General features: G+C 40.0%; 1 protein-coding gene across 22 annotated transcripts in view; it reads left to right on the top strand.

Moving 5' to 3' along the window:
* MAST4 (microtubule associated serine/threonine kinase family member 4) overlaps window positions 1-17719 on the top strand; it is a gene marked incomplete at its 5' end in the record, with an annotated part of 205950 nt that overhangs the window by 95148 nt on the left and 93083 nt on the right. For 5 of the 22 annotated variants that reach the window (XM_083465136.1, XM_083465118.1, XM_083465135.1 and 2 more), the window contains one exon: window positions 2739-2819. The exons of 14 other annotated variants lie outside the window; for them this stretch is intronic. In XM_083465136.1, coding sequence (XP_083321262.1) covers window positions 2739-2819 — 81 coding nt within the window. Of the gene's footprint in view, window positions 1-2738; window positions 2820-16558; window positions 17015-17719 lie in introns of those variants that run through there. 3 more of the 22 variants (XM_083465121.1, XM_083465120.1, XM_083465119.1) reach the window with 3 other exon arrangements.

Here is a 17719-nt window from a genome sequence, read left to right as displayed (position 1 = left end):
GCTTTCTGCATGGCACTAGCTTTTGTGCGAGCTGTAGTTATTTAACATGCGTTTGTGCTGACAGGCTCAGAGCACTGCAGCTTTAGGTCGCAGGAACATTTTCAGAAAGCATTTCAGTTGCTGTTTGCAATGTGTGAGCCTAAAGCAAGGATATTGCAGTATATTTCAGATTAAAATATACTGCATACTTAAAATCACTGAATGCATGAATGTGAGCATCCTAAAAGCATACTGTGAAATAATGCTTCGGTAGGCCACGGTGTTCGTTTCTCTCTCACACCCTTTCTGTTTCTGTTTGTTTATCCCAGTGCTGCCTTTTTGAAAGGCCTCTTTCTCTGCTGAATAATAGAGAGCTCTGCAAGAGATTAGGGCATAAGAGGAATGCTATTTGTGAAAATTCATTGCGTATGATCCATGTTTTACTGTGTAGAGTACTGGTGAACTGTATTGCATTCTGACATTTCTGCTTGGTATTCTAGTCTTTGCATTAAATGTGTTTGTGTAGGTAAGGGCTTTGTTTACTTAGTGATGTTTTAGGACTGATGGACTCATTTGAATGATTCCAGTTTGCATTTAGAAAACAGCTGCATAAAAACATACGTATTTGATTTACAGTGAACATGTTGACCATAATGTCTGATTTTTAAAGTGCCAGTCCACTGATTCTGAATTAATCAGCCAGTGCAAAATGTGTTTATTTTTGTGTCCCACCGCAATTTGCTGCATAGATATAGATGTATACCAGCACACACACACATGCAATATTCTCTCAAGATGTTATTTTTGTAGGTATTGAATAGACTTAACGTGCCAGTTCTGCTTTCCTAAAGAGAATAGGTCATCTGTAAGGTCAGGTTACTTAGCTGTGAACCATTTTACCCATCTACAAATTAGGTATGTTATTTGATATACGTTTGCATTTATGCATGTAGTGCCACTTCTAGTGAGTTGCAACTGATACAAAATATTAATTCTGTTAGTATAAATGGCATTCTGGTATCTTTGACCACCTTTGATAACTAGATTACAGAAACACTGACATTAATAAAGGTAGTAGTTTCTGTGAGTGTTTCATTTATTGTATGTGATGTGTAGATAGAACCCTGAAAGAGTTACATAAACGCAGTGATAATGGTTTGCTTATTGTTTATTTTATTTGAGCATACCTTCCTTTAAAAAGATGGAGTCCAGTGTTTATACTTGGAGTTTTGCTTGATTGTAACTTTACCATATATAAAAGTAATAAATAATAGTAAGAAATTCTTGATTTTTTAAAGTATTGGGTTGTGATTGTTTTTAGTCTCAACATTTTATTATTTTCTGTTATATAGCTTTTATGTCTGACTTAATGTTTGACATATTTCATTTACAAAGTTTCTAAGGTAAAAATGATCCATTACGTTGCATTGGCAACTTGATAAAATTCTAACTCTTAACTATTATTTTGGTCAATTTTTAGACACAATGACAGCTGGCAAACTTTGTATTTTTTGTTACTATTTTTATTTTTATTTTCCACTAAAATTGGTGCATTAATGGACTTCATCTTAAGAATTGGGTATTCAAAGTTTGGGCTGGATGTTTTCCTTTGATAGATTAGAGAATTTGAAAAAATTATAGTCTTTAACTCCATTTTGCAAACATTTTATTAATAATCAAAATAGCAGTATTCCTGAAGGGAGCCATGGACTCCAGTAGGCATAGTTATATCTTCTGTTTCCATACTGTCTCTTGCCTGTGTACCTCAGTTCTGCCCAGTTAACTATGATATTTGCCATTGTTCAGAATAATTTGGATGACATGGAGTTTTAATATTGGTAGTTGGCCTGTTGCCATTATTGTTGGTGTTATGACTGGTGGAGTTATATTAGTAGTATTTTGAGAAAATTCTCACCACAAACAATTTGTGCCAGGTTTATTGACACAAATAAACATAGGCTGGAATTAGGCACAGTAATACAGATTTGATTAGATGAGAGCACAGTCATGTTAATTTTTTACAGATGTCTTTCTGGAACAAGTATCAGGTATTCATAATTCAATGTTTAGACACTGCTGTTGTCAGTGACTGTACCATATTTTCACAAATGGCATTCTCAAAACTAAAAACGAATAGTAATATTTTCATTATTATTTATTTTCCTCTAGGCCTGTTGCATCTTTTCTTTTGTAATTTTTCTTACGTGTATGTGTTAGTGTCACATTTAAAGTACTGAAATAAGTTTTTAATACTTCTTTCAGCCAATTTTCATTCAGCGTTTGCACAGTGCAATATTGTAGCCAATGAGGTTCATCTGAGGCATGATCATTGTTAATTGATTCCCCCCCCCCCCAGTGCATGGCAATTCAGAATTGAAGGCAATCAGTTCTCCTGAAAGTTAGCAGAATCTTTCTTTTGTGCATCAATTTGTGTACTCAAATTTGTGCTAATTTCATTTTTACAAGCAATTTTTATAACAAGATTTGTTTTTTTTTAAAAAAAATTGCTCCGTGTGTTTGAACACTTTCTTATAATGAAAACATTTGCATGGTTAATCCCACCCCCCATTTAATTAGGAAGATACAGAAAATTCAGGGGTCTTTTGACATAATTTTTTTTGTTTGGCTTTCCTCAATGTAGAGAAAACCAGTTTCCTGTCTACTGATTGTGCTTGAGGCCATACTCCCTTAATTCAGTCATACTATAGGATTTTTACTCAACTTCTGTTTACTAGAGATGACATTATTTTAACTTTCAGTCTCACCCCAAGAAGCCTGAGCCCAACCCCAACAAGCCCTTGCAGCCCATGCAGTCCTCTGTACGCTTTTCATTTTTGGAGGTAAGCAACTAAACTTCCATTGTTGCAGTTCTCTGCCTTCCACATTGAAGAGGGGGAATAGATAATTGAAGCCTGTATGTATGTATGTATGTATGCATAGTCAAGCAAATATTGGTAGCTTTAAAAATGTTTCCCCAAAGTAAATTAATTTGCATGTGTGGTAAGATAATACTGGTAGAGTTAGAGGTGGTAGCAGTCTTTGGATTTCTGAAGATTCAAGGTTTGTGAAGAGCCTTACTAATGCACCAGTTTGGCCATCATGATAAAATGTGATTTATCTTTTCAGGAATGATCTGTAGTGAGCTTTGGGTTCACACATTTCTTGCTTCCTCTCCTCCAGCACCAGAGGAGATCTTCTATTTTCATAATCCATGGTTTGAAGTTGACTTGTTTTAAACAAACTCTTAAAATTAACCAGAGTTTGTCAGACAAAACAGCAAGATGCAGATAGTCTCGAACAGAAGCAAAATTTTCAATCCCATGGCAAAATGAGCAACATACAAACTGAAGGCTTGTCATGGCTTGTTTCAGTACCTGGTAGCTTTGCATTTACTGTACTCTGCTGTTCAGAATACTGTCAAATGCACACCATCTGAATTTATCAGTTAGTTCAACCTTTTTCCCATAAATTATTTGACCACTTGTAGGTTGCCTAAAATTCAGTTATTCTTCTGGTCATTCATGAGTACGATTGCCAGCTCAAAAGTTTAGTACTTCATAGCTCTGTTCAGAATATTTTTGTATTCTGAAATGTTGTATTTGTCTGTGATGTTTTGGAATAATTTTTCAAAATTAGCTAGACTTAATGTATTTGCTTTGCACAGGTTGTGCAGTAGTTCTTATATCTGTGCCTCCCACTCTCTGCAACGAGAGTCGCTAACTTGTGGTCTTCCAGATGTTGTTGGACTCCTACGAGTCCCATTCAGCATGGCCTATAATATGGGGTGATGGGAGTATTGGTTCAGCTCTAAGTTTAACACAACACAGCACAACACAGCACAGCACAACACAACACAACACAATGATTGAACAAATACTTAATAAACAACAGGGTTAATATTAAAGAAGAAGATGAGGAGAAAAAACGAAAGTTACTGCATGATCTTTCAGGACTGCCCTTGTTGGGTGCTTTGCGGGCAGTGATAATAGTGGTAAATTGATCTGAATCTTAAGCAAAATCTTAAAAACCAAGTGTATAGTATATGGAGCAGGTATTATCATTGTCCACCAAACTGTTGCATTCCCACCTTGGACTGAATGGATGGTTGTCTCAGCTGCTGGTTGATTCATGAACTTTAAATTATAAACAATCACACAAGGTCTGGAGTGTCCAGTTAACTGGAAACTGCTATGAATGGAACCCATATTTTAGGACTTATGTGGGTAAAGATTTTTTCCCCTTTCTGTCCTCAGAAACTTCACAGTGAGAGTCTACCAGAACTCTGGAGTAAAGTTCTGGGGGTATGAGTTAGGACTCAACTGTTCAGCCTTTCTGTAGTCCAGCTCTTAATGCTAGGAGAACAGATCCCCACAAGATGCACTAAATTGTTATGGTGCTGCAATTACCAGTACCAAGAGATGAGCACACATTTTTTAAAATTACCCAACAGAACTCATCTGCATTTTTCTGCCTTTATTTTAGTTGAATTTTATATGCATATAGTTTGGCAGGGTAAGAAATACTTTGCTGAATCAATAGATTTATAGTGTTTGCTGGATTAAGAGATGGATGCACATTTTTATATTTGATAGTAAATAAAAATGGATGAGCAGTTTTTTAAAAGCAGATGCATTCAAACGATGTTTTATATATTTAACCAAGCTGCATATACAATTCTGCTTTGCTGTAAATTGTGACCTACTTTTGGATCATTGTGTAAATTCAGGGAGTTTTGAACAAAATTAATGGATCAGTTTTCTAATTGATCTGTGCTAATCATTGCCAACTCACAAAGCAAACTACAATTTCTCCTGATGCAAAATAGCAGCTGTTGTCACTGAAGCAGAGTGGTGGTTTCTAGACAAATCCCCTTTGAAATGTTGGTTCAGTTTTGTGTGAAAACAGTTTCCCTTTACCCCAGGGGTCTGCAACCTTTAAGACAAAAAGAGCCACTTGGACCCGTTTCCGGAAAAAAAACAACAACTGGGAGCCGCAAAAACATTGCAACATTTAAAACAAATATAACACTGCATATATTGTTTCTGGCCTTAATGCTATATATACAGGATGGTGCAGTCAGCTGTCAATCTCAAGAAAAAAGGACAAATTAATAGCTAATTAAAATATTTAATTTACAACCAGGTAACCAGGTTAATGGGACTTTTGCTCCTGAACCTCAGTGCTCAGTGTCTGCACATCAGGGCTGTAAGACGTCACCTTCATTTTCACACAGGCTTGCAAGCTGTCATCTGTGAGGCGTGATCGGTATTTGTTTTTAATATAGTTCATGTTGGAGAAGACCTGCTCACATACATATGTGGAAGAGACCACGAGGGCCATCGAGTCCAACCCCCTGCCAAGCAGGAAACACCATCAGAGCACTCCTGAGATATGGTTGTCAAGCCTCTGCTTAAAGACCTCCAAAGAAGGAGACTCCACCACACTCCTTGGCAGCAATTCACCAAAGTTTCACCTGCTTAAGTTTAAAAAGGGGCTTCAAGCAACTAAAAAGGGGCTTCAGGCAACTAACTCCACGTGGAATTCCACGCGACCGCGACTGCATAATCAATGCCACAAAATGCCAAAGAAAATTAACCAGGGCCCCAGTGAACCATAAATCATAATCAGTGCCTGATGTAAATAATAATTAATAATGAGGGCCCAATGTCATCCTCGTCATTATAAAAATAATCCCTCTCTTCGTGCCGCCCAGCCTCCCAAGAAAAAAACCCCACTTCAAACGGTCACAAAGCACAAATTCCACGCGACCGCGACTTGCTATGCCCAATAATCAATGCCCCAAAATGCCATAGAAAATTAATCAGGGCCCCAGTGTACCATAAATCATAATCAGTGCCTGATGTAAATAATAATTAATAATGAGGCATTCGTCATTATAAAAATACCATATTTTTCACCCCATAGGAAGCTCCGTCCCATAGGACGCACCTAGTTTTTTGGGGGGGAAATAAAGGGAAAAAAATTTCCCTTTATTTCCCCCCAAAAAACAGGTCGGGGAAACCGAATCAGGTCGAGGAACAGCGGGATGGCGGCGCTGCGCCTCCCTGCTGTCCCCCGAGCTTGTGGGGCTGGCCGATGTCTGCCCCGCGCGAGGGGCGCTCTGCATCAGGGCGCCCCCCCTGCGGGGCGGCAGGCTGCTATCCGCAGCGTGGGGAGCCTTGCCGGGAAGTCCGGCAAGGCTCCCCACGCTGCGGATGTCTGCCTGGCGAGGGGGGCGCTCTGCTTTAGGGCGCCCCGCCGGCCGGGCGGCAGGCTGCTATCCGCAGCGTGGGGAGCCTTGCCGGGAAGTCCGGCAAGGCTCCCCACGCTGCGGATGTCTGCCTGGCGAGGGGGGCGCTCTGCTTTAGGGCGCCCCGCCGGCCGGGCGGCAGGCTGCTATCCGCAGCGTGGGGAGCCTTGCCGGGAAGTCCGGCAAGGCTCCCCACGCTGCGGATGTCTGCCTGGCGAGGGGGGCGCTCTGCTTTAGGGCGCCCCGCCGGGCGGGCGGCAGGCTGCTCACCTCCGCCCCTCGCCTCCTCCCCTCGCCTCCGCCCCTCGCCTCCTCCCCTCGCCACCGCCCCTCGCCTCCGCTCCTCGCCTCCTCCCCTCGCCTCCTCCCCTCGCCACCGCCCCTCGCCTCCTCTCCTCGCCTCCGCTCCTCGCCTCCGCCCCTCGTCTCCTCCCCTCGCCACCGCCCCTCGCCTCCTCCCCTCGCCTCCGCTCCTCGCCTCCTCCCCTCGCCTCCGCCCCTCGCCTCCTCCCCTCGCCACCGCCCCTCGCCTCCTCCCCTCGCCACCGCCCCGGAGCCGCAGCAAAGGCTTTAAAGAGCCGCATGCGGCTCCGGAGCCGCAGGTTGCAGACCCCCGCTTTACCCTCTTGTCATCCATCATATCTGTTGCCTGCTACTTTCCCTAGCACCACCTCTGTGCTCTACTGCTTCGCTTTTCTACATTGCTGTCTAATGAAAGTGCATTTTTGAAATGATAAGAGGCTAAAAATTGTCATGGGTTTGTAGTAGTTCTGGCCCGGGTGAGTTCTCCCTTGTGCAGTCATCAGATCAGCACACATGCTGTTCTTGTAATCCTCCCCCCTTTATGCCAACACTTCTTGCTTCTGCTGGCAAAAAGTTCCAATTGCAAGCAGTCAGTAGAAAAGGAGATCAATTACTTCCATTCTCCCGTCTTTTACTCTTCCTTGGAAACTTGCCTGAATGCTGCTGCAGGTTAGGACGTTGGCAGTGGGAGAATGGGAACAAAGTACTGGCACATTGTGGTAATGAAGGTCAGATGAGTGTTGTAAGTAGTTTGAAGTGCAGAAAAGAACTTTGGCAGGTGGTTTCTTAATATGATTTGGTAAGACTGTATATTAGTCTGTTGCTTGGTAGGCTTCATCAGGAGCATGTTTGTTTTTTGCAGATATCCTTTTTTGCAGTTAGCTCTTAGTATATGTATATGGGACGTAAGCATGATATAGGTTTGGATTCTGGCTGTGCTGGGTACTTTTAACAGCCTTTGGGCCTTTAAGCTTTGCAGGAATATTAGAAGGTAGTTGACAGTGTATACTATATCAATACTGTGAAAATATGTAGGCATTGAAGTAGATTTATAAGTATAATGACTGCTTAGTTACTAACCTATATATAAACATTGGATATGACCGTTGACATACTAATTGGAAATGGGGCATGGTTTTCACTGTGATGGACTTAGACCATCAATTTGTTTAATGTAAGCTACCAGCAACAAGCAAATACAAGGCCCCTTTAACATTTATGAGGAGGGGGGGTATTGGGTTGTTTTTGTTTTTATTATGTATTTTTTGTTTTTATTGTGATTTTATGTTGCAACTGCCCTGAGACCTGCTGGTGTAGGGCGGTATACAAATTTATTATTATTATTATTATTATTATTATTATTATTATTATTATCATCATCATCATCATTATTATCAGGGGTGGTACTGACAGCTTGGAGTAGGCTTGTGTTCAGCTTTGTACCTTTCCTCCAATTACCTTGTGTCTGCTGCTGAGAGGCAGGAGCTGCAGAAGATAGCAGCAACAGCCTGGATGAGGAAACTCCACCCACTGAGTGACTTCATCTTTCTGATCATATTGTATTTTAAATACATTGTAAGTTAACTTGATTGTTCATTAGTAGGTGGGGTATTAATATTTGAAATAATAAAATATGGGTGTATTTCTAGTCTACATGTTGAATTAATCTAGATTATCAGATGATGCTTTAGCCTGGATGACAATATTACTAAAAACATTACTAAGAAACCTGTTACACAACAAGCTCATCAAAAAAGGCTCACCTGTTAAGTACTTGACATCCCATCCATCCTATGTGCAGTTCTAGACATGCAACAAAAAACAGGAGACTTTGAAAGCAGCGGTGGCCTGTGCTGGGCTTCATGGGTCACAAGTTCTGCTGGCCTATATTAAAGTTTCCTTTTTCAAACTGAAATGCTCAGGGAATCTCTTCCTTACTGTGACCCTTCATTTAATCAGCTTCCCTCTATTTGTTAGCTTTTGGGTTATACCTGACAAATCATTAACATGTATTTGTCTGTTGAATACTATCTTATGAATGTGATCTACGTGTTGGTGACTGAGTGTTACAATGTTAAATAGAGCTGTCATTAGGAAATAATTAAATGTAGCGCATAAAACATGTCTTTGTAAGCCTGTTGTTGCCTTGTAAGCTGTATCTTATTATTCTTTTGTATACCTGTGAATGAATTAATGTTTCTTTTAAAGTTTTATCTTTGTCTTGCAGCTGCACTGTTCCGTTTCAAGGGCCTGGAGTTGGTGAGGGCTGAAAGGGAATTATTGGTTATATAACAGCTATTCTCATCTGTCTATCATCTATCTATCATCTATCTATCTGTGGTTCTCTTCTATTTTATTTTGGAGGTGTATGTGGTGTGGCTGATTAGCTGGATTTTATGAAATGAAAACCACTGAGAGGACAGTGTTTAAATACTGCAACAAGTTTACCCAGCTCTTTTCCTTCTTCATCTTTCTATGTTTAATCTCCAGTTTAGTAATGGGTCCCGATTCTTGTGCAGGCAATATGGAGTCTATCCAGTGCTTCTTATCTTAAGTTCTATGGCTAGTTATTAAAGAAAACACAATCTCAGTTCAATAAGCTTCTAGATTGGGGCTAAATTTGCAGAAGAGTCGTTGAGATATCACAAATGGCCCATTGGCAACAGGGCCTTTAAAACTTGTTGGATTTCCTCCAGAAAGGGTAAATCTGGATTAGACGGGTGGTGGTGGTTATGGACTAGCATTTTGATGTCAGTGACATTGTATGGGCACTACAAAGCACCTGAGTGCATGAGGAGCACTGCTACCAAAATAAAAACCCATATGGAAGTACCGTGACTGGCATTTGCATCAAAGTAGGTTGATTTACTTCAAACTCTAGACAGGCAGGATACCCTAATGTTCTACTGGCTTGTGTTATAATAAGCATATGAAGGGGGAAATAAATATCCAGAAATATCTGGATGCCCACAGAAGAGCTGGAATTGGCTGTGATTCCATGATACGTGTCCATGTTTGTTTAGTAACATACATTTCCTTTTCATGTGTCATCTTTTGCTGTGGCAAATATAGTGGAACACTACCAACTTTAAAAGAGTCACATTGTCTGTCAGGCCTCATTTGAAGGTGCTTATTAAGGCTCCCAAATGATTTCTCCCTAAATATCTGAAAGAACCCCTCATTTTATACCAGCCTGCCTAAAGAGGAAGCCCAATCGGTGGTCCTTTCACCAATCAATGATCACAATGCAAGGGTCTGAAGGAGGGCTTTCTCTGCAGTGAGCCAACAGCTTTGGAATAGCCCCCCCCCGAGGTATGCCACACCCCTACTTTTTTCCAGCTTCATTCCAATGACAGGTAAACATGCACACTTTCCTTTGCCCAGGCTTTGTGGAGCGATGAGTTTACAGTGATCCTTCATTTCCAATTCTGCTGCATGTTTTATGTAAGATTGTTATTAATTTAATTATGGTGTTTGATTTATTTTGTTTCAGATTTTTAGTGTTAATTTTAATGTCCACTTTGTGCTGCCCTGAAGCCCTTAGTTGAATGGCAGACTAGCAACACTTCCAGCAAGCAAACATTGTTTTATCTGAGTTGCCATGTAGAGTGTGAATATTGGGAGGGGGACATACAGAATCATAGAATTGTAGACTTGGAAAGGGACCCTGAGGGTCATCTAATCCAATCCCCTGCAATGCAGGGATCTTTAGCCCAACCCTAAGATTAAGAATCTCATGCTTTACCAACTTAACTATCCCAGGTCCAGAGCAACATTGCTCTTGCTTTTGAGAAATGGAAAAGAAAATTTGAAGAAAAACCCTCCCATGAAATATTTTCTCATTTACATTGAATTGCTTTGATTGATTGATTTCTAATGTAAGACAATCTTCCAGCTTGGTGCCCTCCGTGTGTTTTGAACAGCATATCCCATCAGCCTTAGCAAAATCTATTGTTGGTGAAGACTGATCTAGAATTCTGTGATACAACGCTCAAATCTTAGGTACATGTCTGAACCTAGTTGTGCTGCAGTCTTCATGAGATGACTATAGAGAGCCTTTGTTGCTTGGTAATTGCTACTTGCCTTCTTCTGGTGACCTTTGGTTTAGTTTAAAGCAAATATCTTGCTTCTGCTGTCCTTTTGAACTGGTTCATCTTTTCTGGCGAACCTTTTCACCTCTCCCCTCGAGCAACTGTGACACAGACACCCTGCTATATAGGTTGAGCAACAAGAAGCCTTTGCCCTGCCTTGCTGAAGGACAAAAAGATCATAAGGAGATGGGGTGGAAAATGAAAAAGGCCTGTTGTGAGTGCCAAAGCCTAAGAGGAAGATCAATATTTAATCAATAATTGTTTTATACACATGTGAGGAATATATTTTGCCTTTTTAAGTGACAGGCATTGATGTAGCACTCCCACTGCTTCATTTGCATTAGATAGAAGGAAAGGTAGAGTTGAGTGTCATCTGGATATTGATGACACTTAATTCCAAACCTCTGGATGACCTCACTCAGTGGTTTCATGTCCTTGAGTGCTTGGAGTTGGCTGACATCTACTAACTGGGACACTTTGTGCAGTAAATAAATGTTGGCCACTAGCTAATAATTTATGTCTTTAGGGTTAAAGGTGGGTTTGAACAGGAACGGCCATGCCACAACATATTTCAAGGCAGCTCGGGCTATTCCCACTCTGCAAGAAGAAGTTGCCACCTCCTGTACCTAGGTATACATTCCATCTCTGCTGGATATTAAAAGGAGAGTGTGGTAATCAGCATACACTTGACCAAGACTTCAGACTTTAATAACTGAAAGTCATCCAAAAAATACTGGACAAGATAGAGCTTTGGGCAGCCCATAGCAGTCATGAAGTCCTATGCCATCGCAGATTAGGTGATCATAACTTGGATGATGATACCTCAGGACAGCCATCCTAGGAATCCTCATCAAATCCAAGTCCATCTCTGTCATTTTAGGAAGGGAAACTGATGAGACAATTGGATAGGCATTATACTTGCAGAATCCCTAATCTGAGTGCCCAACACACAATATAAATATTCAAGAGTGACACTCAAACAGATAGCCTTGAGAACAAGATGAAATTCCTGTTGACCACAGTAATTTTCTTTCCCTTACTCCCAATTCTTTGCTGGGGCTGAACAGAATACAATATCTGGAAGCTGAGAGACAGCTAGGACAGACTTAATCCAAATCATCCACCAAAGTCTTGGTAATTCTGGCCAGATCAGCCCATTCATTTACAATCAAATAATGCATGAAGACTGTTATTTTGGACATTATACCATCAGACTGAGGATAGACTGGTAATTCAACTACGGACCATTTGGTTCACGCAGAAACCAAAATAATGAATGGACAGAAGATGTATAATATCACTTTCTCTTTCCTGGTTTATCACAGTCCAACAGCATATCTCCAGCTGCTAGTGTGCTTTTTCTTAATTTTCACTCTATTTTGCTTTTTAGCTGAGATGTTGGTGGCAAGAATGTCTATAGATGCAGCCTCATAAAATCAATGTTTCCCTGATATTCTTCTAGGTTAAGGTGTAAGATCCTTTTAATCCTTTAGATGACAGGAGAGATAAACAGGTTACCACAAAACTATCTTCTATTTTCCGAACCCATTTGCTTTTTATTAAGCTACTAGAACAGTGGAAGTTTGATTTGAACTCCAAATTGTTTGTATTGGATTGAATATAAATGATTCAACTCATGCATAAATAGAGGTTGAACACATGTGGTGTATAACTTGGAATTCATGTTCTCCAGATTATAGTTCTCTCACTCTACAGAGAAGAAATGCAGTGAATGTGGTAGAAATCTTGAAAAAGGTAGCAGTTAATTAACTGTAACCACTAGAGGGAGTGAAGGGTCGATCATTGTGATTAGGGTAAAACAGAAAGCATTCTATCTTCATTATATTTTCCTCTCATAACGTTGGTTGGCTATAAGTAGTCTTCAGTAGTGAAGCTCTAGTTTGAGCTCTGCTATGTTTTGCTATATATTTCCTGCCACATATTTGAATATAAAATGGTAAACTTCATAAGATTTTTCATATAGAAATTGTGTACAGTGGTACCTTGGGTTACATACACTTCAGGTTACATACGCTTCAGGTTACAGACTCCGCTAATCCAGAAATAGTGCTTCAGGTTAAGAACTTTGCTTCAGGATAAGAACAGAAATCGGCGGCGCGGCGGCAGCAGGAGGCCCCATTAGCTGAAGTGGTGCTTCAGGTTAAGAACAGTTTCAGGTTAAGAACGGACGTCCAGAACGAATTAAGTACTTAACCCGAGGTACCACTGTATCTCTGTATGTGAAAGATTAAGTCCAGGGTTGCCATCCTTCTGGTCAGTTTCACAACCAGCTGTTCCAGGACATAGTCATTTAGAGTTTTTACCTCTTTCTCTTGCCTGGAAGACAAATGTCCTCATTCTGTGTGGCGGTGATTGGAGTCACCTATTACTACAGCATTTTCTCTTTTGGATGTCTCATTGATTTCATTCTCCATCTCAAGATCACCCTGAGCATTTTGGTCCTTACATCTGAAGTACTTATTTACTCTTGGAGCCTAGTATCACCAACTACAGTGAATCTTGGGAGGATTCTGCCCCTTTGGAGATTTCCAGCTTGTTGGGCTCAGCCCCCTTTTAACATTCAGAGCCTCATCACTGCACCATTTCCTTTCCTTCCTATAGAGTTTGTAAAGGTCTAATTGTAAATGAGTTGTATAGTTTTCTGACAAATTTTAAGCTGCCGTTAAAAGGTTAAGCTTTTGGGGAGAATGAGGAGTGTGAGGCCCTTTCTCTCCAGGTTACCTGCACAATTTCCTACTCTTTTGACACTTGTTTGAGGTGGTTGTATTGTAATCTCAGTAAGGTTTAGCCGGAAGTGGTGGAACACAATCTGACACAGTACATGGCTTTGCTAACCCTCACAACAGCACTGTGGTTACTAAATATGTCAACCATGCTCAGTCAGATCTTAAAATTGTCTTAGATATCGGGGGTGGTGGTATGTATGTATGTATGTATGTATGTATGTATGTATTTTATTACATTTGTATACTACCCTTCACCCAAAGATCACAGGGCGGTTCGCAACATAAAAATATAAAATGAAAAAATAAAATGTGTAATAAAGATCAGTTCATATGGGGAGATGGTCCTTGAGGTATTGTGGTCCAATAAAAATTCTCCAGGAAGCTCATATTACTTTGAATTTGTAGAAATGTAGTTACCAAACAGCCTTAGGCAAGCCACTCTCTCTCAGCTTCAGTTCCCTCATCTGCAAAATGTTGGGAAAAGAATACAATTTGAATGCTTAAAAGCGTTGTACAAATGCTTAGCCAATTTTAGCCGCTGTTTACTAAAGCAATGGCTCTGTAAGGATGGAGCAACCCCCCCCCCCAAGAAGTTAGCTTTACATTGTTTTGAACCTAAGCATGTTGTTGTTTATCTGCCTTTCACCCTAAGGGTCCAGGGCAGCAAATAAAACAACAATATTGAAAACAGTTTAAAATAACTTAAAATCCCAGAAATAAGGTGGACATATATAAAAATAAATTTAAAAATGTCCCGTAGCACCTTAGAGACCGAGAACAAACTTAGTTGGTCTCTAAGGTGTTACTGTACAATTTTGTTTATTTTTTTAATATAGTTCTACTGCGGCAGACCAACCCGGCTACCTACCTGAATCTAGAAATAAGGTGGGTTCTTAAAATATCCATCTGAAAAGCCAGGGTTAAGTGGTGCATCTTCAGCATTTCCCAAAACCCGTATAAAGAAGATGCCAGAAGCATCTCTGTGGGGCAGGAGATACGCAACTTGGGGGCTAACAGGGAAGACACCCTCTCCTGTCCCCAAACTTCCGCAGGTAGTGGAACAAACAAGAGGACTCCCTCTGCTGATCTTAGCACCTGAAAGAGTCTGTGGGAAAAGAGGCAGCCTTTCAGGTATTTTGGGCACAGGTCATTTAGGGCTTTAAATACTAACATGAGAATCCTGAATTGCACCCAGAAATGAACATTGGAGCTGTTTTAGAGCAGAGGCTGTTTGAGATCTAAACAGAACCCCATCCAGCAATCTGGCTGGTGCATTTTGGATCCTTTGAAGTTTCTGAGTTGCCTTCAAGGGCAACCACATGTAGAGCACATAATCTACCAGAGCATGAAGGACAAGTCATCTCTGTCCAAAAGGGGCTATAGCTGGTGAAGCAGCCAGAGCTGAAATAAAAAAAGGGAAATTGTTTACATGCAGTTTCACAAGGGAGATAGGATTTGCTTTGCATCTCTTACTGCATCATGTGTGGTAGCCATGAGAAAATGCCTTTACATTTCCAATAGCAATGAAGATAAGTGCTGACTCTCAGTGAAGTTAGGATTGTAGCATTTGTCATGCTTAGAAATAATTTCTGTTCTAAGCATGACTAAGACTGTATCCAATTTACTGCTTTTGAAAATAGCCAGGCGTACTTCTTTGTACAGGAGGAAACTAGGGCAGCATTAGAACTAGGGTAACACAAGAATGGAAAACTTGAGAAAGGTGATAGAGCATGAACTGAAGTTAAAGGAACAAAGTGAGAATGAGAGATGATTCTGGCATATGAATCCAAATGCGGCTAAGGGTATAAAACTGCAAAGCTGCAAGAATTAGTATTGGGACTAATGAGTAGGTGCTCAAGATGCCTCCAAGTGGAAGAAAGTATGAGGTGTAGCTGTAGTTATTAAATAGTTTCTCCTGCCACACCCTGTATTCTGGCTTTTCTTTTTTCTTTTGTTTTTGTTTTCAGTGCTGGAATGAATGGGCAATGAGTTTTAGTTTTGAGATGGGTGGCAGGATACTTCTCCTCCCACTCTTGGTCTGCTCACCTCACCCATGGTACAGGTATTGCAGCTTTGCCAATTATTAATAAGTTCCCAGCCAAGCAAGTTGAAATATACTCAGAGTCGCCAAGTGATTTCATGCTCTTTATTCAGCTCATAGTGGTGAGGAGGAATGAATGAAAGTCCCCTCAAAGTATCTGCTTTATATACAGTATTTACACAATGGGCTGCACATGATTGGTTAATTCTGGAATTCTACTGTAAGCCAATCAGGTTGTGGATTCACTTGTATCTGGAGTATGATTGGGTGGTTCCTGCCAACCAATCATACTGCTGCATTGCTCTTGGACCAATCAGACTGCTGCATTCTGAATCCTATTGTTCTAGGACCAATCAGACTGCTGCAATTTGGATCCTATTGTTCTAGGACCAATCAGACTGCTGCAGTTTGGATCCTATTCAACTCAGTACATAACACAAGTTGTGTTAAATCTGTTATTTAACAATTACAGATTTAACATGGAACTCCCTGGTGTCACTTTTCTTTAAGACAAACATACAAATTTACTGGTTTTAGTTACGAATAGAATTCCTATTTTGCCTATTATATGTTCCGTACAATAACACTTCTGGGGTGAATGACTTATTTTTTTCTGCTTTGAACATGAGTGGTGATCACACGATGAATAAGGCATTCATTTTACGTAGAAAAGGTGCTTTGAGTACCCTCTGGTTGGGGGGAAATAAAACTTTTTGCAAGCCTCTTACTGAAATCCTCTCCTTTTTATATCAGTGACTGCTAGAATTCTGGAAGAAATGTGTATTTGCAGTGGAAAGATTAAAGTTGGAAGATTTTTTCTTTCTTCTGCAGTAAAGGAGACCCTGATTTTGTTCACAGCCTCTCAATAATCAGGAAGATAGTATCAAAAGTGATAGGTTTAAGTCTTGGAAAAGTCTCTGAAAGATGATCTGATTTCTGAAGCAGCATGGGGGGGGAACAACTGTGTGAACTTTGAGATTTATTCTTCATTAATACTAAAGGAATTAAACTGGCTATTTTGTTTATTTAATGAAACTTTTAAAACAAAATTCCACGTTGAAATTATGACCACCAAGAAAGCTACAGAAAAAAAACAAAGATTATAACCTTCCCCCCTTTCAATGAACCTGAATGGTATCTTCCAAACAGATGACAAAGTACCTTTGGCTGAATCACACGTACAAGGACAGGGTTTTCAGCAGAATGGGAGGGCTAAAACTATTGTAATTTTTATTTAAAGCTTGGCAGCATACGCATCAGATCATTTAACCAGAAAAGGAAAAGTTTTTTATTTATTTATAATTGAGAACAGAAAGTTGTTCGCTACTAAGGAAGCCTATAGTATCCAGCTGCTTTGCTGTGCTTTAAAGTTGTCTTGAGTGGAGCTAATGTTTACATTTTCAGTGGGGAGGAGGATAATCAAATCGGGATTATTTCCCTTTTGTTCTTTTTGTATATATCCCTCCTTTTTTAAAGGGGAGAAACACAACTTGTGTGTTTAAGGAAGGAATATGGATATGTCTGATCCACATTTTTGGACTGTGTTCTCAAGTTTTACAATGCCTCATTTGAGAAGTGGAAACAGACTCCGCCGAACACAAAGGTAAAAACTGAGTTCAGGAAGCTTATGCTTCTAGTTGTTTGTTGCCGTTCTTATAAAGTTTTCAAAATGTAAATAAATTTTGGCCGCATACAATTGCCGAATAGCTTGTAATGCAGGTAAATACTGCTTCAGCACTTCCGCCTTCTTTGTTTTGAGGTTTCATGCTACTTTTAACGCTCAGTAGGCTATAATTAGTTTGTAGACTTATGGCTACCTTAACTATAGGTAGAGGGAAAAAAGTTTCAGTATTTGGATTTGTGCATCAATGAAATCTAATCACTGAACCTTTTATTGTTTCAAGCTTAGTAAATAACTCTTTTGTAGAGAAAGTTCAGTTTCAAATTAATGTTCTATATCTAATTCACTTTTCCCCAGAAATGAGTTCTTTAACGGGGGGGGGGGGGGTGCCACTTGTTAATACTGTGATTTTTCTGTTTATCAGAAAATGTTTTTCTGGAAGACAATTAAAATAACTAGAGAAATGTGGCATGTAAATAAAGTTTGGATTATTATTTTTGAAATGATTGCATTAATCTGGTGCTTTTGCTTAACCTGTGATAATGGGTTCCTTTTTTGTTGAGTGACAGCTTGATTAGTATTTAATCAGTTTTTTTCTGAATTTTGGCAGGATGTTTTCATTGGTCTATGTTTTGATACTACTTGTGTGTCAAGTATTAAGATACATTTCTGTAACTACAGCTTTTC

Source organism: Podarcis liolepis (assembly GCF_965112155.1).
Source record: "Podarcis liolepis genome assembly, chromosome: 11".
NCBI lineage: Eukaryota > Metazoa > Chordata > Lepidosauria > Squamata > Lacertidae > Podarcis > Podarcis liolepis.
This window is presented reverse-complemented; position numbering and strand designations above follow the sequence as displayed.